We start from the raw sequence: 23,041 nt of genomic DNA, 5'->3' as shown, positions 1-23,041 counted from the left end.
CCCCCCTCCCAACCACCACTCCCCCCAACAATACAATTGAGTGTTACAGGGTCATCAAACATAAATACCCATAAAAACAGGGGACACGACTCTAACAAGGCAATGACAGGTTTTATGACGAGTGTATTAATATTTATTGACAACAATTTGGACCAGAATGTGTGACTAATGGCAGATATCTCAACCTGAGGAAGGACACAAGACCTGGGTGAGGAGGGGGTAAGGGGGAGTAGAGGGGACACAAGACCATTGTCAGGTGGCAGTAAGGGGATATAAACAGGGATTGGTGAAGGGAGCCAAGTGGATCTGTTTTATAACATATGCTAAACAGTACCTTAACGAGATTCACCCCTACATATTAAAACTGGTCTTGCCTAGACTTTCATTTGGTAAGGTTCAAATGTGACTTTAGGGGTGAATGGGTTAATGCAATAACAACATAAATAAAGGCAACAATCACAGAAAACTTAAAACAAACTACATCACCAATTTATCAATTAAAGACTTACTCCTCCAACTCCTGACCTCTTGGAATGACCTCGGCTGAACTTTGACCTCAGTTGATCTTTGACTCCTGGCATCATTAGAGAGTGTCTTGACACTACTCAGACAGATACACATTTGTAATTTAATCCTCCATGTTGGAATCCTGTAAACCACATTCAATTAAACTGTACACCTTGCTTTACCAACATCGATATAGCGGAACTGGTTCATTTTATTCCTGTTTTCAATTATTTGAAGATTAGGTCTCTTGATCAATCCATGAATTTGAATGACCTCCGCTCCGCACAAAACACTTTCTGATAACATCAATTTTTTTTACAATGGTTCCAAGATGATCAGTAGAGGTTCTTTCCAGTTTCAATTATTCAAAAATTTAGAAAGGATAGAATTTCAATCCAATTAATTTTTATGGCACTGAAAGAGGTTTTTGATAAATGCCAGTTTGATCACCAGTAATGCCTCATTGGCAATTCCTGTAGGTAATTATTTCTAGATATATAATTCCTCAGAACTTCTTCAACAGATTGGAGTGTTCAGTATTGATATTCCTCCTCGAGTATACTATTAGATATATTATTCCTCAGAACTTTTTAAACAGTGTTCAGTGTTCAGTATCGATATTCCTCCTCGAGTATACTATTAAATATATTATCCCTCAGAACTTTTTAAACAGTTTTTAGTGTTCAGTATCGATATTCGTCCTAACAGTTGGCGTAATGGGTATCACTGTTCCTCTTCGACTAATTTAACAGTTTGTTGTGTCGAGTATATTCTGCTGAGTAACAACTTAAACAGTTATGTGTGAGTTTTAACAAGTGTACGAGTTTATGTACAAACTACAGGTAGGTGTAGATCGGTATATGATATATTTATACAACGCTATCTGACCTCGGTAGATAAAATCCAGCTAAACTCTCCTACACTGATAACCCAGCTTTTAAATCTACCTCAAAACATCAAACCAAGAAACACTGTATGGAAGTCTGAAATTAAATGTCGGCTTCAACATAGGACAACACTTTTATTTACTCGAAACACTGTAAGATTTCCAGATAGGTAATTATCTGTGTACTTTTTCCGGATAATTAGCCACAAGATAATTTTTTGGGAAAATTCATTTTTTATAAGTTAAATAGTAACATACGCTTTCCAGAATTGAGAACACATGTTGCAATTCTGAAACTATCTGTCTGGAGGTTTTGCTTATTATCATTTTTGTTTTAAATTTTGTTGTGACTGGAATGGCAAAACAGTACACAAAAGTTTTTAAAATGTAATACTTTTTGTTAGTTATTGATAACAGTTTTGCGATTCTTGGTTTTTTTTTGAGTGAGATGTTTACGCAATTTCCTGTGATATCTATAATATAACATGAATCACTCTATTCGTAGCTCCAGGTGTCCTGTCTGTCGACTTTGATAAAGCCACGTGAACTAGAAACAAAACATCAGCAATGGAAGAAACCCATAGTAATACATATTGCAAGAAACTTTACTGTCAACAGATGCTGGGTTTTTTTATATAAAGAAGCATATTTTTCAAATGGTTATGATTACCTATGTAAAACATATATATATACCCTAGGTCCTGCTTTGAAGGAAGAAATGAAGCTATTATTTCCAACCAAAGATATAAAACCGATATGGTCTGAAGGCTCAGTGGTAAGCACACTCGACCTTTCAACAAGATGGCTGGGGTTGGATTCCCCGATCGGACATTAAATCGTATCCCTCCCAGACTTTTTCCAGGTACTCATTTCTATCTTGGCCAGCAAGACTTGATTGATATAAGTTGATAAAACTTGTTTTATATTTGTGGTAAAATTAAAGTCTATTTAAGCTGATATGAATTCAAAGACTAACCAAATTCAGTAAAGTAGAAAATGTAGGTCACAGTGTCATTATTGGAGCTGAACACAAAATCCAACCAAGATTATTTAGATTAAGTATAGACAATAGAAACGGCGACCATTTATTCCCAATCAAGCTTCACCTGACAGAAAAGTCAAAGTCGTGACAGATATGGAAAACAGTTATTTCCTTCTCTGCTACTGCTGCGGAGACCTAATACATAACATACCTACCTGTAAAACCTACCTGTATCTATATGTAACAAACCTACCTGTATCTATTTATACACAATACACAGGAATGATAAAACCTTGACACATCCCCCTAAATCTATAACGGATACAGCACTACTTGAACTGATTGACGAGCTCTACCTGAAATAGAAACATCAAAGACTTACACCTGTACAGGTATGTGGAAAAATCAATTAAGTCAGGTAAGAAATTGCAGGTATTTCTCAGCATCCCTCTACACAAGGAGCAAACGGTGCTTACTGCCTCCGGTCCAAAACCTTGAAGGAAGTGATTTTCTCAAACACAAATCAATGTTGACTGTTTATGATGGTACTAAATCAATGCACGATACGTTATAGATGCGTCGACTTCTTGTCAAACATTTCAAATATGCTTTCATGCCCATCACCAAATTTGTACTCAAATCAATTCCGGTGATACTTTAGAAAAAAAAAAAAAAAAAAAAAATGTCAAATAAATTAAGAACAAACTTTCTGGTGACACGTTATGAGCATGTTGTGATTGATTCTCCCCTTGATTTTTATATTTAATTATTCATCGATTGCCCTGCATACCTTGGGTATCCATACTCATGTGAAGCGCTCCACAGAACAAACCCACCAGTTATGTTAATTAAGAAGGAGTTACATCCCTTTAACTTTTTTGTTTATATTTTTCATTTCAAAATTGATGTATTAATTAAATCAAATCCAAAATAACAGAATCCTTTATTTTAGCCACCGCTGGAGAGAATTTATATAGGCTTTGCCTGTTATTCCATCCAATTGACTTGTATCGAAATGAAATGAACAACCAACCAACTTTTGGAGTGACATTGGCTCTACTATACCCTCAAAACGATTCTTATTATCATTTCTGAAGGATATTGAAAGAAGGCGTGACTATCTAATTAGCTACTCATTTCTCTAGCACTTGATCAGAAAATTCCCCGAATGTGGAAGTTTTTGGCCAAGAATTTTGACTTGTCACTAGCTTTATTTTGAAATAATATCGGACAACAAAAGATTAAATGAAAATAATTCTGCATAAGAAAATTAAAGTCTAACATACATACATATGTGCTCAATATAAAAGCTATGGGAAGTGTCCCAGGCCACCTGACTGACAGGACCATATCACTGGGAGTGAGAATGAATCCTTAATTTCCATACAAAACTTGGTATCTGTATTGCTATAAGGATTACACAGGACAAACAACAAACTTATGACTAAGCTGGCCTCAAGCGTGGTACGCATCACAATAGGTAAACAACACCTGAAAAACCATTGTTATAATGATATTTTTATAAATTAAATGCATTTTTCTGCGTTTTGTTATAATTTTCAGACATAATATTTCAACATGATGTTTAAAGATCAATATCTATGGACACCATGGTCTGTTGGTCAGCCCACCAGGCCACCAGAGTAAGGCTGATGGACAAACTGACCACTTGACCAGCCTAACACTCTGTGTGGGGTTGTCGTTATCATCTTGATCTTACTTTCATTATTAACTCATTCACCCCTGAAGACACATTTGAACTCTTTGGAATAGTTCATTATGAAATGTCAGGGCTGAATGAGATAAGGTGTACAAGGGAAGATATATTTAAGAACATGACCTCACCTTAAAATTGTGGTACAGATACATTGACTCACGGAGTTCAATCTACCAGAACTTCTCCAAATCACCTGACCCCTAAGCAGCCCACAAATGAAGTGTCATTCCTTAGATATCACCTAGAAATTCATTACAAAGGCCAGATTTTACAAATATATCCTCATGCTCAAAATCTTATTCTTTGCTCAAGCACAATTCCAAATTTACGTAAGAAAATATCTTGTAAAATCTTAATTTAAATTTAGTATTTGAAAAGCACAGAGCCTAATTATGAATTAACTCATTCACCCCTGAAGACACATTTGAACTCTTCCTAATCAATGGTTGGAATAGTTCATTATGATGTTTCAGGGGTGAATGAGTTAAGATAAAGTACCATTCTCCCAAAAACTCCTGTTGACCTTTTGCTTTTGTTGTAGGAACATGAAAGTTACAATGTAGACTATTTAAGTACATTGTCACTAATAGAGTGAGATGATTTTTTTTCTATTATACGACCTTGGAAGTGTCCATAAAATTTACATAGTGTTTAATCCTGAATGATCCACCATAAAATATTCTCAACATGTCCTCGTTACCTGAGGTACGATGATAAAGGTTCAAATGTTTGTCTTTCCTTTAACGGAGAGTATTTCTTTGTCTGATCACAAACAAAATGATTGGTGTACATAGTCTGTTGACGATAAACCCTGAACACAGAGGCTGACAGAAACATTGTTTTATCTCTATCTGAAATTAACGACATCACCTATCAGAGTTAAACACTATCAAGAGGACAGCAATGCAAACAGGTCATGACTAATAAATGGAAATGAATTTTCCATGACGGCCAAGCAACATTTAAGTAGTTGAATCACTTCGGCCAAAAATAAATAAATGTTTGTTTCGAGTAACATGCCTGAAACAAATAGGGTAGGTCGGTGGGCAAATAATTTCATTTTAATGTTATTTTTTTATTTTTTCTAATAATCATGAATCAATCAAGCCCCATTCCTATCCCTAAACAAGCCCACTATATACTTCTACCTCACAACCCAAACAAACATGGACAGTATATATGTGTTTGTCAAAATTTGCAACTATAAATCCAAATAATGCTTTTAACTCATTCACCCCAAAAAATTTCATAATGAACTATTCCAACCCTTGATTTGGGAGAGTTCAAATGTGTCTTCAGGGGTGAATGTGTTAATAGACCAATATCGTAAGTCGGTCAACTTCAATTTTAGAATTACAGCTTTTCTGAAACAGAAAAAGCTAACAAGAATAAAATTTGAAGCAAAGAAACGCTACCATCATAGTTCAGAAAAATTCAACTTGACAAAATAGGTTTGTGTATGAATCAGTTTTTTCTTTCTAGATAAGTACAAAAAAGCATTGTATTCTTACCATGGTGTTTCCGTAAAGATTTCCCCGATATCCAACTTGAATTTAGAATAGTCCAAACGTAGCTATTTATGCCATCAGTAAATTCATTTCCACGGGAATGACTCATACAATCACGGATGTAAGTTACGATATAAACCCCGACAAAATTTCCCCTAGGCCGGATCACCTCAGCAATGTCTTAGTGCGTCCCAGATTAATCCATTTTGTGAACAAAAAAAATAACTCAAGGTATGACTCAAGGATACCTGCTGACTGTCGCTCTGTTAGGAAATAAATCTCAAAAAACAAAATATTCAGCTGGACGCTGTCCAGAGAACTCCTAACTGACCAGGGGAAGTTGTACAGTGTCTGTATGACCAGTTGACCAGTACACTCACTGTACAATGATGACCAGTGTCCAGTGGTTCCAGGACTGGACAATACATTGTAACACAGGACGGGAAGATTTATGTGCTGTTGTGTCGGCAGTAATGACAGGTATCTCTATAACTAGCTCGTTAGTTAGCCCAGACAGGTAATAAACCTGGGGAACTTATCAATTACACCTGAACACTGACCAGTTCCAGGTCACTAGTGGTCAGTGCTGATTATACTCGCTTCACACAATGTCCAAAATATTGTAGCTTGGTGAAACCAGAACCTGTTTTGGCTTGGAGACCGCCCTTTCTCATTCAATATGCTTGATGTTAACATCAATAACAAACTCAATCTTGACCATCATTATAATAAGTCCAGCCATAAGGCACTAAAGTATAAATGTAAGCCTCCACTTCATAGTACATGTACTATAAAATAAAATACATTTGAAATATAAACGAATACTCTTCCTCATTTTTGAAAGAATACTCTTCCTCATTTTTCACAATTAAGATGGAGTCATAAAGTTTTAAATACCTTTTTTCATTTATATACGTAAATTATTACGTATATTTTCTTTGGAACAGCTGTGGACACTGGTCAAGCACACCAGTAATATCCCGGTGTTTATGGCCTGTCCAGTTGTTAGTGACACTGGACAATACACTCGGCTAAAGATAAAAATGTCAGTTTTGTTTTCCCTGAGGCTAGTCAATCTGTAGGTCAATTAAGTATGTTTACGATGTGTTTATGGTGGTCAGATCTATGTAACGATGATGTAACCCACAGGAATCTGTAGCTTTGTAATCGATCTAAGAGCTCCAAGTCAAGAGATACAATCCTGCAAGAACCAGGAGCACTAATTTAAAAGTCTCTTCTTCTTTTTTTCCCTATTTAGGAGGCAATTAAATTCCTGATTTTGGACCCTAAAATTGACCATTGACATCCAGTGGATTTGCAAAACTATTTCTATTTTCTAAGATCTGATGATTTCATCTGAAAGAACAGCTCAAAAGATGCCATTTAAAAGTGTATTTTGTTCCTTAGGATGCACATACACATATTTCATTTATGCATTTAATTTTGAGCACATGTAACCTCCCCCGTGGAAATTTCAAAAAGTTGGCAAGTATATGTCCCACTCTGTACTGTGACTTTTTCCCTATATACAGTAACCTCCCCTTAACTTCTGTTTGGGTATAACTGTAGCACAGTCTGGCCAGCATGCTTCCGTTGACTGGTTAGATCTATCCGGTAGAGCGATGGTATAACAACCTGAAGTTCTGGGTTCAAATCCCAGTCTAGTCCTGCGCTTATGGTTTTTACATTCAGAACACTGTTATTGATTATATTTTGTTTATTTTATCTTCATTATTTTCCCTTTAAGTCCTGCAAGGACAACAAGGTATTGTTTTCTTTTCAGAAATAAGTTATCAAAGCTTCAGTCATGCCTGAAAAACAGCTTCCTATACGTAGTTACAGTTTTTGGCAGTGGTATGGGGATCCTTAATTGAAAAAAAAAAGTTTTGTACATTTGTGGCCAGAAGCTGCAAAAATGTTTTTGAAAATGTAATTATTTAATAATAACGGATCATAACAAGTGTGTTTCAAGGATAGAGTTTTATGATCATCATGATCTTGGTGAGAAAATTTCAATAGAATTTAAATCAAATTTAATTTTTAACATTCATATATATATAGAATTGAAAAATATTATTTTCGAATTAAGTCAGGAAATTTGAATTTGAAAACATGATGTAAGATGTAATTTATCAAATGAATCTTGACAAAACTAGATCAACATTTATAACAAGAAGTCAATGTTGGACAGTCTAAAGAGCAACCCACAGCATCATGATACGACTATAGTGTATTAAGGACGTGTCTGAATTACAGCTTGGCAGAGCACAATGGCCTTTGGATGTTTGACAGGTTACAGCGAACTTTTGAAATTATATCAGACCATTATGTACCATTAGGATGCTGTAACGGGATTTATCCTGACAACATCAAGGATCATAATCGAGGCAACGTTCCAACAAAACACATTTCCTTGGCTATCAAATGCCTTTATTTCACGGCTATCAGAAGCTGTGGTGGTTTCTATGCAGTACATTATACCCCTATGCTACTTACAAAACTAGGAACTTACTATCAAAAGTATATCTTCCTCTTACTTACAAGGGATATGAAACCTTCTTCCAAATAGCCAACAGATATTTATATTATTTCTAAACATTTTCTTCAGGTTGGTGAGTATATGGATTGTGAAAAGATTCATGTAGCACAACCAAAGATATTTATAAAAACAGAAAATTCTCAAATTTGTATTGCTACCTTAATTTTTAAGATTGAATCTGAGAACAAATTATCTAGTTCCTTGTGTATTTTAATTAATACTTGATTACAATCATGATCAGCTTAAAGAAATTTACAAAAATTGTATAATTACAAATATGCAGACTCTGTACTGCAGTTGTGCCAGCAAACAGTTTTTACCAAAGACTATTTTCATAGACTATAATCATATATTCTTCCATGATTTTCAGTGGATTTAAATTTACTGAAATTGGACGAACATGAGTCGACCCTCTCCAACATTATAGACTCTGAAGACTTAAAATCCACTCTTTCCTAAATCAAGGTCAGTGCAGTGTTTGACAGCAATTCTAATCAAGGTCAGTGCAGTGCTTGATTCAAAGGCTCCAGTCCTATCTCCAGCATAAATGCCCAAATTAAATGTGGATCAGGTTACTTGTATATGAGATAGCAGTAATTTGACAATTATTTCAGGTGAAGTCCTCCAATAGTCCTCACAGCTCTGTAGTCTGGCTAACTATTGTAAGGCCACATACTATAGTATCTATAAGACCAATTAGTTTTGTCTCAGATAATTTTAGGAATTTTTAATATAAACTTCCGCTGCATTTCCCAATTATTAGTATCCTTCAATTATTTTTATTATTTTGAAGAATGCATTCTCTTATAACCAGAAAATTCTTTACAACGCATTTGAAGATTCTCAAAACATTTGTTTACAGTCTTTACAGCTGTTCAATTCACTGAAAATACATTATCCCTTGACCATATTGATCCTTGAGAATTTTGATAACTTCGTCTCTCTCTTTATCTCTTTTTCTAAAGAGAACTCCTAGTCTCTCACCCTCTCTATCTCTCTCTAAAGAGAACTTAGTATCTAACTCTCTCTCTCTAAAGAGAACTTAGTATCTCACTCTATCTATCTCTCTCTAAAGAGAACTTAGTATCTCACTCTCTATCTCTAAAGAGAACTTAGTATCTCACTCTCTCTATCTCTCTCTAAAGAGAACTTAGTATCTCTCTCTCTCTATCTCTCTCTAAAGAGAACTTAGTATCTCACTCTCTCTCTCTCTAAAGAGAACTTAGTATCTCACTCTCTCTCTCTCTAAAGAGAACTTAGTATCTCACTCTCTATCTCTCTCTAAAGAGAACTCTCTATCTCTCTCTCTCTAAAGAGAACTTAGTATCTCACTCTCTCTCTCTAAAGAGAACTTAGTATCTCACTCTCTATCTCTCTCTAAAGAGAACTCTCTATCTCACTCTCTCTAAAGAGAACTTAGTCTCTCTCTCTCTCTCTCTCTCTCTCTCTCTCTCTCTCTCTCTCTCAAGAGAACTTAGTCTCTCTCTCTCTCTCTAAAGATAACTTAGTATCTCACTCTCTCTATCTCTCTCTAAAGAGAACTTAGTATCTCACTCTCTCTCTCTAAAGAGAACTAGTCTCTCACTCTCTCTATCTCTCTCTAAAGAGAACTTTCCACTCATTCTCTCTATCTCTCTCTAAAGAGAACTTAGTATCTCACTCTATCTCTCTCTAAAGAGAACTTAATATCTCACTCTCTCTATCTCTCTCTAAAGAGAACTTAGTCTCTCTCTCTCTCTCTCTAAAGAGAACTTATTATCTCACTCTCTATCTCTCTCTAAAGAGAACTTAGTATCTCACTCTCTCTATCTCTCTCTAAAGAGAACTTAGTATCTCACTCTATTTTCTAAAGAGAACTTAGTCTCTCACTCTCTCTATCTCTCTCTAAAGAGAACTTAGTCTCTCTCTCTAAAGAGAACTTAGTCTCTCTCTCTCTCTAAAGAGAACTTAGTCTCTCTCCATCTCTCTCTAAAGAGAACTTAGTCTCTCTCTCTCTCTAAAGAGAACTTAGTCTCTCTCTCTCTGTCTCTCTCTAAAGAGAACTTAGTCTCTATCTCTCTCTAAAGAGAACTTAGTATCTCACTCTCTCTCTCTAAAGAGAACTTAGTCTCTCACTCTCTCTATCTCTCTCTAAAAAGAACTTAGTCTCTCTCTAAAGAGAACTTAGTCTCTCTCTCTCTCTCTCTCTCTAAAGAGAACTTAGTCTCTCTCTCTTTCTCTCTCTCTCTCTCTCTTTCTCTCTCTCTCTCTCTCTCTCTCTCTTTCTCTCCCTCTCTCTCTCTCTCTCTCTCTCTCTCTCTCTCTCTCTAAAAAGGTCTTGGTATCTCACTTAAGAGAACTTGGTATCTCACTAAAATAAACTTGCTCTCTCACTAAAGTGAACTTATCTCTAAGAAAAAAGAGTAAAAAATGGCCATAAAGAAGATCTACATACATGTGTGTCACTTAGTTCTTGCATCAAAATTTAAAGAAAATTGTTATCTTCATATTTTTGTTACTGATTGACATAAACTTTTAAAAAAAAATCAGTATCAGAACTTTGATTGGTTACAATATAAGTATCATTTGTCATGCTATTTTCTTTAATATTCAGACTGATTATGCATCATTAAAATTCATATCTTGTTGACTTTAACAAACTCAAAGTGCTGAGGCAATACCTATCAAAATTACAAGTACAAACATTATACGCGTGGAAATTTAATATATTTAAATTTTCAACCGCAAAATATTCTACATAATGATCCTACAAATAAATGCATGATTTTTCTGTCGATCAAAAACTGAAAACCACATTAAAATAATTGAAGGCCAAGATCCGACCTTGTCGAAATTATCATGATTCTGATTTTTTTCATTACTTATTTATTATAATAGGATAATGTGTTTTCTTTCTTACGTATTACATAAGGAATCAAACCCCTGCCATGAACAGACGAAAAAACATATCACAAACCCAAAAATTCATTTACAGACAAATTACAGATAATGAAATAATTGTCAGTCACCAAATGTAATAACTCATGGAAGATAGTATACGAATTCTAAAACAAATCTCAGGTTGGTTTAAAATGATAGACGAGGGACTGAATCTGATTAATCACACGACAAAAATAGCTTATTTCCTTCATATTTCACTCACTTCATCACAAATCTACAAACATGTCTAATTCAATCTAAATATTCAGAAATGTATTCTGCCTACAACCTCAGTACAGAAATCTACCTTCCTATTCTGCCTACAACCTCAGTACAGAATTCTACCTTCCTATTCTGCCTACAACCTCAGTACAGAATTCTATCTTCCTATTCTGCCTACAACCTCAGTACAGGGTATAAAAAGCTTGTGGTGTTTCAATTATTTGTACATTTGTCAATACAATATTGTAAAGCATTTTCTGTTGAAATGCCATCTATCAAACAAATTAATAATTTGATATGAACTGCTGTTTCTTCACGATACAATGTAATAGCGCTCCCTTTATACACCAGTATATATAAGCACTTACTTTTCATTGGGGCGATTGCACATGCTCAGAAAAAAAGCATAAATGAAATGTGTGTATGTACGTACACCCTAGCGAAAAAATAACACTTTTAAATGACATATTTTGAGCTGTTCTTTCAGGTGAAATCATTAAATCTTAGAATATAGAAATAGTTAAGCAAATTCACTGCATGAAAATGCTCAATTTCAGGGTACAAAATCGTGAGTCTCCCTCCTAAATAAGGAGAGTTGGCGAGTATGGAAGCAGTCAGTGTTTATTGTCTGTCAGTAACGTCAGGGCCGATTCGTCAGCCAGGAGGGGTACCATGTCATATATCTTACCAAAGGAGATTTTATCTTATAACAACCAGGGAATTCCAGAAGACTTTCTGGAAGTAGTAACAGAATGGCAAGGAAAAGAAATTAATTTACCATAGGAATTTTTAGCATGCTTTGTACATATCGTCTAATGGAGGAAAAATTCTCCGGAGAATTCTCTGTCAGTCTAGGGTAACATACCTCAAATACCATTTTGCTGCCTCGCAGAGTTCGCCCCCTTGTTGTAGGTCTCCAGGAGAGTTCTCGACTCATGAGAAGTGTTCAATGCACATAGGACGTATCCATGCTAGAATTGGTCGATGATCACAATACTAGGTTTAGACAACTCACAGGGAACATGCTTAAGTCCAGAGTTGTTGTAAGTCTTTTTGAAGCAGTTCTTGACAGATCTATCTCTTATGAGAGTTTATAAGATCAATGGTGACATTAATACGTGATTCTTAATGTTCCAGGGAAACAGAATCTGTGATTGAATCCTGAGACGTAGTATTTATAATCAGTCTGTTGAAAATTTTAACGGCTTGTATATATGTGTAAAGAGTATCTGGAAAACATACAACACATGAAGAAATTGAGATATTTTTCTACCAAATAAACTAATGCTTTCAAGTTTTAAATGTGTTAAAATACACACAAAAAAGGTTCTTTTCCACAGACAAACAAAAATGTTCTTGTTATTTTTCAATGAGATAAATGAAATTTATAATATTTTTTTTTAGTTTTGAAATAGTAATATGAATGTTTTACTGAATAGTTGCAGCCAATATATAAGCTAGGATAAGATCTCTACATCACCGTCCCTCCAAGTACCACAAACGTATCACAAGGTTTGGACTTCAGGTATATCCCCTATATCCATACTTCAGAATTACATTCACAAACTTCGTCCCAAAACCACTGTCTTCTATACAATGTCAGTTCCTATTCTGGCTGTATAGAGAACTAAATTTCAAAATATCTCCAAAACGACGATCATTAATGAACACGTAAATTAGTTTTGAAACGATGTACCGTACCTAAAGTAAGATTGACACAATCTAAATTAATCCCATTTTCACATAAAACCAGACATTGGTCAGTCAGTACTTTAGACTAACGGGATAATATCTCCGGTGAAGGTAATGATGGAAATATTGACGATATAATAAAACTCTGCGTATTCCCATACAGTTAGCTGGAGGGCTACATAAAGCTCAGTGTAACTCAGTGACACCTCCCACTATTTCAGTCCCACCTGGGTAAACTGGTGCCGACAAAGCTCCATCGACAAAGCTCCATCGTCTTAATCAGACTGAATTAAATACAACAGATACATGCAGATACACAACTCAGGGGGACAGGGACGTGGTAAAGTTAGATTGGACAAGCTAGTGTCTAATACAACAGATACATGTAGATACACAACTCAGGGGGACAGGGACGTCGTAGAGTTAGAGTGGACGAGCTAGTGTCTAATACAACAGATACATGCAGATACACAACTCAGGGGGACAGGGACGTGGTAAAGTTAGATTGGACAAGCTAGTGTCTAATACAACAGATACATGTACATACACAACTCAGGGGGATAGGGACGTTGTAGAGTTAGAGAGGACCATACAACAGATACATGTAGATACACAACTCAGGGGGACAGGGACGTCGTAGAGTTAGAGTGGACCGTACAACAGATACATGTAGATACACAACTCAGGGGGATAGGGACGTCGTAGAGTTAGAGTGGACGAGCTAGTGTCTAATACAACAGATACATGTAGATACACAACTCAGGGGGATAGGGACGTTGTAGAGTTAGAGTGGACAAGCTAGTGTCTAATACAACAGATACATGTACATACACAACTCAGGGGGATAGGGACGTTGTAGAGTTAGAGTGGACGAGCTAATGCCAAAATATTTTGAAGTGAAAGATAATGCTTCTATTTTCAAATGTGCCTCTGATTTATTTATCTGAAATGTAGAAAAAAATTGTCAGTCTCAATCTTATAACAGTAAATTGAAATCCCAAAGTCAGAAATCAGGCCAAGGAGAATGACCATGTCTTTAGATTGAAGCATCTACACAGGGTGTACAATTTCACACTTAGAGTATAAGTCAGCAGGCAGATTTAGAAAAATCTACTAGCCTTACCTACATATTCATATGGGGACTAATGCCATGATATATGTTGTTAATGTTATTTATCGGTCAACAGAATCTATCCCTCAAGAAAATTCTGATACTCAGAACTGGCTCCTGAGAGGTGAACCGACTATAACATCTAAACTCTATCAGCAGGAGATGCTGATAGGATTGTATCCCCGATACATTTACTGCTCGCTAAAAAACATTACCACCGTCCCAGTCCCTGACAGTGATCCTGTCCCATGTTGGTATCCAAATCTTTATCAGCATGGCAGCATATCAATGTCCACTTTGAAAACTGAAAGTGAGGGTATGTTACTCATAATCACCCTCACAAATTCATGGACCACTCCATATCAAAGTATAGAAGATTCCATTACAAATATAAGGGATGCTTGAACACCTGACATAGATACCAAGTCTTCAAAAACCATGACAGAAATATTGCCTCCCTGTGATTATTCTGTCAGTCTGCCATTGTGGGGATTACAACAACATCCCTCCCATGTTCATTTTATCCTCCTGAAGACTTTCAAAACGTCTTAAGGAATTTTTCAGCAACACAAGAGGCCTAGGTGGCCTGTATACAAGGATATTTACCAATTATGGACTTTTAACTCATTCACCCCTGAAGACACATTTGAACTCATCCAATTCAAATGTTGGAATAGTTCATTATGAAATTTCAGGGGTGAATGAATTAATGAGGTCAATGCAATGTTATATAGACCTGAAATATTAATATCAACATATCTAAAAGACAAAGGTATACATATAACTCATCTACATTATTTAAAAAATGTCCAGACTCTATTCTCTTCTGCTTATTGAGACCAACAAGTTTCTTGAAATATTCAAAGATATTTATCAACAATGGACTTTTGACGAGGTCAATGCAATGATATACAGAGCTGAATTTTTGTTTTATTAATAGATCAGGAAGACATAGGTTAATTATAGCTCATATACATTAATTTATATGTAGGGTGGTCGGGTGGCGCACTGGATAATACACTTGCCTTTCACCAAGGTGTCCGGGGTTTGATTCCCTGAACGGACATGAAAATGTATATGGGCTCACCTGCCCGACGACGTAGGTTTTCTCCAGGTATTCTGGTTTCCTCCCACATTAAGACCCCCACACGCTAACATCTGGGCCAACAAGACTGATAAATATAACTTGTTTCATAACTGTTGTAAAATAAATTTAAAAAAAAATAAAATTCAGACTTAATTCTCTTCTGTTTACTTCGGTTCAATTTTATCAATCTATACCGATGCTACTGGACCCATAGGTAACTAGACAGAGATAGAAATGTTTTGCCTGTCTACCTTCCCAGTGTTTCTGAGCACTTTACCAGAAGATATCTGTTACAAGATCATGTTATTTTTCTGTTTGTGTTTACCTGTGATAGGTCTGACAATAACACTTGTATATTTTACACCAACAACAGAGTCAGATTCCGAACTATTTTTGCACTTTTCTCACATCAGTTAATTATCTTCCCACAGGTCACGAATAGCTATCAATTTCACTGAACATATAAAAACCATGTAAATTTTAAGGACGACCCCACACATCTGGATTTGTGTTAAGTCTTTATGTCTGTGTCATCCAGTAAGTCAAGTATTCTTTTAGTGGCAAAAGTAACTTCAAAAACAAAACTTCCTTAGGATGTACACCAGTCCAACACAGAGTTACTTCTCAATATGCTGATGCTTGTGTCCATCACTGGGTAGACTGTAAATGACATTATCCCACACATATGGATTTGTGTATAGCCTAATTGTTCTTCAGAAACATAAGTAACTTAAAGAACAACTTAACACTTCCTTAGGAGGTACATCAGTCCATCATACATTTACTTCTCAAATATGTTGATGCTTGTTTGCTTAACTGGGTAGACTGTAGTAAGTGACAGGTGGTCAGAACAGGCCACAATACAATAAACACTACAAAGTTTAGTGTTCAAGAAAAACTTTCCACTGTCACAGGACATTCCATCTAACTGTTATAGGTACTAGATTTTTACAGGACCAAATAAAATTTTGTCAAATAATAGAATATGTAAACAACTGTACACACTGGTACTATCAATGTTAGTGAACCAAATACAATTAAAAACAAGGAAATTATAAACCAAAAGTTGAACTCGGAACGATGATCAGACATCCGGGTAGATTATAGTGACATACATGTCGGACCAAACAGATTTTTACCTGATTTGTCAGACTGTCCAGCGCTTTGTGGAAACATATCTATATATAATGAGTTTGCCTCCAAGTAACTTCAAGAGTATTTCCCTTAGTAATACAGAAACTGAAGGATGATCTGAGGTGTTGGTGATATTGGGCTGTGGACCTGAATTGCCTTGGTGAACATTAAGAATAAAAGTAATATCTAACAATAGAGATAAGAAATTTTCTTTTTATATTTTCGTCAGTTTGTATGAAATCAAAGTTTTGCCAGTGAACAGGTACTCGTTTACCTTTCACCAACTCTATGTTATATTTCTCATTCCCCATCTAAACTTGACTTTGACTCAGATTTAAAAAGAATCTTTAAATAGAACAAGCATCTGAATTGAGATTTTCAATCAAGATAAACTTTCGCTCACTTTGTGTTTTTAAGAATTCAATAAAAGACTTGCACAAGCACCGTAATATACTGTTTGCAGTAGATGTTATACATATTAATATGTTTTTATATATATATTCTTTATATAAGTTAGACATGTACAGTTAATGATGTCAAAATCAGTTAAAAATCTTGCGAAACCGACATTCAAATCGGCCATAAAACTGTTAGGTCTGCCAGTAATGGAGTGTAACTAACATGTTTTGCCATCAATCATCGGACGATTTCTTTACGATTTCTTTACGGGAGTTACTGAGTTACTCGGAGAGAAAAAGGATGCGTTAACAATAACATCTCGTTTGTCAATTATGAAAAGTAAATAAAGTCAGTTCATATTTTATACAATATATATTTTGAACACAGTAAGGTTACAAGTTTGTTATAGTTACTGTACCGTTAACAGGTTTGTCTAAATTTCAATTCACCTGTATACAATAAACTGACCTACTTTTTCTGTAAAAACATTCTGTCTACTGCACAGGATTATACAAACGGCATAAAAATGACATTCATTTTCGGAGAAGTGTAAATAGACTCGGTGACACATTGAAAATATTTCCAAAGCAAACATTTTGTATCAAAAGAAAATATACACCAACCTGTAGCTGTCTGACTCGTATGATATGACGGAGAATATCCTGGTTGCAATTTCAAAGATGACACGCCAACAAGCGTGGCATACAATTGTATACAGAGAAATTCTAGTAGTACTCTAACCATTGGCGTGCACCAAGCCGTGACCGACACTTCATTCCCAATTTACCTCTATTCAGACTGGTCGCAGGTCCTTGTCAGAGAGAGGCTTTGAAAGTGCTATATCCCGTAACACAACATTCCGTCACTGTCGTAATCAGTCTGTGGGACAACCCCAACGCACCAACAAAACAACACGATATTTATTCAACAACTCACTCAGTACCTGTCACATAAAATTATGTCACAGATCCGATTTATTTGATAGGGACCAGCTTGTTGGCATTTAAATTTTATTTGTATAAATATATATTGACCAAACATGGCACCAAAAATGTCAATTTTGTGATTTGCTGGACTGTCTCCATAATAGGTCAATTATTCCAGGTTTAAATAATTTGTTTTAGGACATTAGGTAATGCTTTGGAAGGTTTTAACTAAAACCCACTTAAGGACATGTTTACCAATTTAAAAGTTATACAATTCTACACATCTATTATATAGAATACCAGAATACTGAACTTTGATCCCATACATTTTACATTAAATTGATTTCAAGCACATACAAATTTAACTTGTGTGAGATTTTGACATTATACATGTTGTACCGTTGAGCTAGATGTAAATTCAAGTTTTATATTGTTATGTTATAGATATACGGTATGAACAAGATATGAATGATCATGCACAAAACAGTTATATTTCTACTAATTATTGTCATGCATGAAACCACAGTATATGTACCAGTAAAATACAAGTTTTCTCCCCTCTTTAAAACGTCCCTTGACCAAAGGCCATAAGGTCAACAAAGGTCATAAGGTCAACAAAGGTCATAAGGTCAATACATCAAAATAGCTTAAAAGTTATATATTTAGTTCCTACATAACTTACAACAGCAAACGTTGGTTAATATGTAACCAGGAATATCAAAATAAAACAAATGTAATTTAAGAAATGTTAAATAAAAATATTGTTGCCCAAAACCAATTATTTTTTTTGTTAAAAGTTATGTTAAAAACAGCATGACTTCAACAAAATAATTATGAAAAATTAAAACTGATGAAAAGTTCTGGTAAGGGAGATAATCCAGTATTGACAAATATAATACCTGAAAAGGGAGATAATTGTATCCAGTATTGACAAATATAATACCTGAAAAGGGAGATAATTGTATCCAGTATTGACAAATATAATACCTGAAAAGGGAGATAATTGTATCCAGTATTGACAAATATAATACCTGAAAAGGGAGATAATTGTATCCAGTATTGACAAATATAATACCTGAAAAGGGAGATAATTGTATCCAGTATTGACAAATATAATACCTGAAAAGGGAGATAATTGTATCCAGTATTGACAAATATAATACCTGAAAAGGGAGGTAATTGCAAAAGATGAAAAAGGGAGATAACTATGTCAAGTATTGACAAAGAAAACAGGACAAAACTACATAAAGTATTGACATTCATTCAGCAAATCTGGATGAAGTGTTTTCCTCACAATTTTGACTGAAAATATTGACTTTGCAGATTTAAATGCACAGACATCTCATTAATTTACAACATTTTTGAAAGAAAGATCTGATTATTTTTTCAGAATATTGGGGATCATTCACGGAAGAAAACAGAAGACTGAAATGGGCGACTCACTCACAGGCAAGGGAAAGACAATGATCGAAAAATTGTAAGAAAATACTTGAAATAAAAAATAACATCAAACAACGATTTAAACTTTCCAATAACCAATAATAATTCACCATGCAATCCCAAATTCACAAAAATTCCTGTCAACTTTTCAGAGTCATACAAGGAAATCTTTTATAGTCACAGCACATTAATCTGGTTTACGATAAAATAGAATAGGATTCTCTAATCTACTAAAACACAATTTTATCAAATAAAAGTCACGACTTTCGAGTTATCAGTGTCAAAAAGGAAACACAACCGTTCTCAACATATCTTAAGAAAATAAAGTAATTGATCAACTGACTACAACATAAAAGTGCTTTCAATAAAAACTTGTTAACTCATTCACCCCTGAAATTTCATAATGAACTATTCCAACCTTTGAATTGGAAGAGTTCAAATGTGTTTTTAGGGGTGAATGAGTTAAAATGGTAATTAGATAACAGAATGAGACACGGTGGACATGTTTTGTGAATTGTAGCAAGCCATGTTAAGACAACATTTGTGATTGGTTAGAACAGATTTAGTCGATAAGTTTTAACAAAATGACGATAAAACGTAGCTTTGTGAACTTGGGTTTGAATTAGTGAGACAGCAGAATAAAGTCACAGCATTACCAGAACAGAACAATACAAGGTAGGGACCCATGCATCACGGGGGCGCCATGCTGACTTACCTTCAAATTCATCTTTTTAAATCCAGCCTTCATATTAAAGGAGAAGATACTCATTTAGTACAGCATATTTCATTGGTCAAAGTTTATAAGTACAGATAATTTCATTGGTCGATATTAAAAAGCAGCATCACAGAAGTATACAATACATTTCATTGGTTGAGACTGAAATTTCATCGCATCTGATTCAAACAGTTCAAAAGGTAAGAAATTCCACTTCTTGTCCTATATTTCGAAGATGTCAATCCGAGAGAGTCTGGTTGTTCTATTAATTTGTTTTTGTAATTAATTTGTTTTTGTAATTAATTTGATTTTTTTTTTGACAAATTAAGTTCAGATGACGCGAACACTGGTCAATGCCATCAGCTTAGCACACTGCTGATATATATTAATTACAGTTTGAAAACTTCCTTGGCAAAGCCATTTTTCTTAACCCATTCACCCCTAAAGTCACATTTGAACCTGACCAAATCAAAGGCTGGGCAAGTCCAGTTTAAATATGTAGGGGTGAATGAGTGAACACCTCCACTGTATCTGTATAAACATCAGAATTGTTTTCCTACTTCAGTTGCATCTGCTCAAGAACCGGAGCTAAGTAATCATAAGAGACAACCAGTTTATCATCTCCACATGTACAATACAGTTTAATATGTATTAACCCTGATATTACATAATGAACTATTCCAACCTTTGAATTGGAAGAATCCAAAATTAATGTCTCCTCAGGGGTGAATGAGATTATATTTTATAAAGAGACTACCTCTGTTCAGAGACCACTTTTAACTTATTCACCCTTGCAATTTCATGATGAGCTATTCCAACCTTTGATTTGGAAGAGTTCAAATGTGTCTTCAGGGGTGGTCCCTGAGTTTTGACTGTACACAAGTGTGTAGTTGAATCTCCTTTGTTTCGACAATCACACAGAATGTCTTTCCTATATTCCTGTGTCGTCTGATGAACGGGAGATGTTGAACTTCCAGTGTCTTGGCATAAATTAAAGTCGTTTCACTGTTAATGCAGTCCACACGAAAACACCTCCACGTAGACTTACACAGATTGTATAACTTGAGAACTTCTCATCATACAAATATATAACAACTGACGAGGTAAAAATGATAGATATATTCTACACAAAATTATCCTTTCTAGAGCACAACGTTACCCAGAACACATCCAGGCTTTCTAAAATAATCCAGAAATACAAACCACTTAATTAGGTTCACTCGACCTTGCAGAGATCAAATCTTCAGTGTAATAGGGCCGAGTAGAAATGAAGTAATTCAGTATTTAAAAAAATCCTTGATGGAGTACCGTGTACCAGTAACATTCGATTTCTCACATGGGTGACAAAACGATCCAGCTTTGTGAGCGAGGTGTCACGAAAAAATCTCCATTCATCAAGAACACTTTTCGTCGTACGTGTATATCAAATGTTAGATGAAGTACTTGATGCCTTCAATGTCACCGTAATAAATACAACTCTATTTAACTCTGTCTTTCTTTCAGAAGAAACCATTAAACTATTAGACCTTTAAACTCTTAAACTAACAACATCCATTTTACCAGGATTCAATATGGTACCAGTGACTTCCTTCAAATCTTTCTCAAATCCTAAATACACCGTAAGTCCGTAACCTTTTACATATTTTGAAAATTAGAGAAGCTGTCACCCCTGCTGGTTATAATGAGTCATCCCAACCTGTTTGATGTTTGGTCGGTCCACTTTTCACAAGGGGTGTACACTAAATTACATTCTGTAGGAGTCATTAAATCAGTAACACAAATATATAGATCATCAAAGGTAATGCTGACAAGCAAAACCTTGTACACAAAATACTGAGATTAATAATCCCAAATTTTGATGACCAAAATTCTACAAAATTTCAAATTTTAGAAAAACTTATGGAAATAATTTTGTCCAACATTCCAGTCAGTATTTTAGGGGACAGATTGTCTTTTTTGTTTTTACAAAACTGTCTGATCAGTTATCTACACTACTGTATGAGTAAGTCATTAAAATACCATGAAAAAGAATATTAAAATACCATTAAAAAGAGAAAAACCCAATAGTGCCTGGTTTCTTAATAATCCAGTCATTTTTGCTGGGAGTGAAGATGAATGGATTATCAGGTTAAGGAGTTAATCAAAATATCATCACAAACTTAATGTATTGTTTTTGACAAAGTATTTTACTGTAGAAAGGAAGTTGGTAGAGATGTATGTTATTGTAATGAGGATGTCTTGGTAACGTAGCGACAGACAAATCAAGAAATAATTAAAATTTAACTGTTACATCAATTTTTACTGAATTTTAAAAATGTGACAATTACCCTATCTGATGTTACAAGTGTCCCATTCCTTATAGACTCACATGCAACCTATCTTTTCATCATAATTAAGTAACTAATTTAAATAATATCAATTATGGTTATTTTTTTGGAGAATTAGAAAGGTTCCGCAGTCATTCCAGTTTTCCCATATTACACAGCACTCAGGGCGTTAATAAGATTAGTTATGGTAACAATAAAATGGACATGTAATATTACCACATTCGTAATTAAAGGACATTTACCTCCTCTGTCTGGATCAGCCATAAAATCTGTTGTACTCTGACTTTCAACACGTACAATTTGATCTAACTTTGACACTTACAAACCCGTCTTTAAAGGCCCTGACCCGACATATTGTACAACCGATTATAATCTCCGTAATTTTCTCACATAAAATCACTGGGCCATAAATGACAGCTCAAGTTCAGTCATGTGTGACAGTTTTTACTTATTCAACATCACGTCACATCATTCCTGTGATAAAAATATCGAAATGCCCTGTAAATGTGGCTGATGAATCACAGTCATGATCACAAACATTTGGAAAGTCACACTGACAATCATAACTTGTCTCTCTAAGCACCTCATCAATAATACAAACAGCCTTTACAAAACATATCACAAATTCCTTTTCAATTCAGGAAAACAAACAAAAAATGAAATACTTGAATAGACAAATTACTTATTGATGTTTATTAACTCATTCACCCCTGAAGACACATTTGAACTCTTCCAATAAAAAGATTAGAATAGTTCATTATGAAATTTCAGGGGTGAATGAGTTAAGAAAGCAATGTCTCAAAGATCTGAAACTTTATTTATGTAGTAATTAAAAACAATTTTCATTATTGTTTTAAAATCTGAATTTAACCTTAAGTCTTGGCCCGAGTGTCTACTTGCATCAGTCTTTTGTAAGTCATACGCAAGCTG

The 23,041-nt window shown here is 34.9% G+C and overlaps 1 protein-coding gene across 8 annotated transcripts in view; it reads right to left on the bottom strand.

Annotated features, from left to right (window-relative positions):
* LOC110458764 (tight junction protein ZO-1-like) overlaps positions 1 to 23,041 on the bottom strand; it is a 136,725-nt gene that overhangs the window by 90,675 nt on the left and 23,009 nt on the right. For 5 of the 8 annotated variants that reach the window (XM_021510656.1, XM_021510659.1, XM_021510657.1 and 2 more), the window contains exon 4: positions 19,785 to 19,811. The exons of 1 other annotated variant lie outside the window; for it this stretch is intronic. In XM_021510656.1, the coding sequence (XP_021366331.1) occupies positions 19,785 to 19,811 (27 nt within the window). Of the gene's footprint in view, positions 1 to 509; positions 597 to 17,326; positions 17,442 to 19,784; positions 19,812 to 23,041 lie in introns of those variants that run through there. 2 more of the 8 variants (XM_021510667.1, XM_021510663.1) reach the window with 2 other exon arrangements.

This window comes from Mizuhopecten yessoensis, unplaced genomic scaffold (assembly GCF_002113885.1).
Source record: "Mizuhopecten yessoensis strain PY_sf001 unplaced genomic scaffold, ASM211388v2 scaffold9739, whole genome shotgun sequence".
NCBI lineage: Eukaryota > Metazoa > Mollusca > Bivalvia > Pectinida > Pectinidae > Mizuhopecten > Mizuhopecten yessoensis.
The sequence above is the reverse complement of the archived record's forward strand: the minus strand, read 5'-3'. Positions and strand labels throughout refer to the sequence as shown.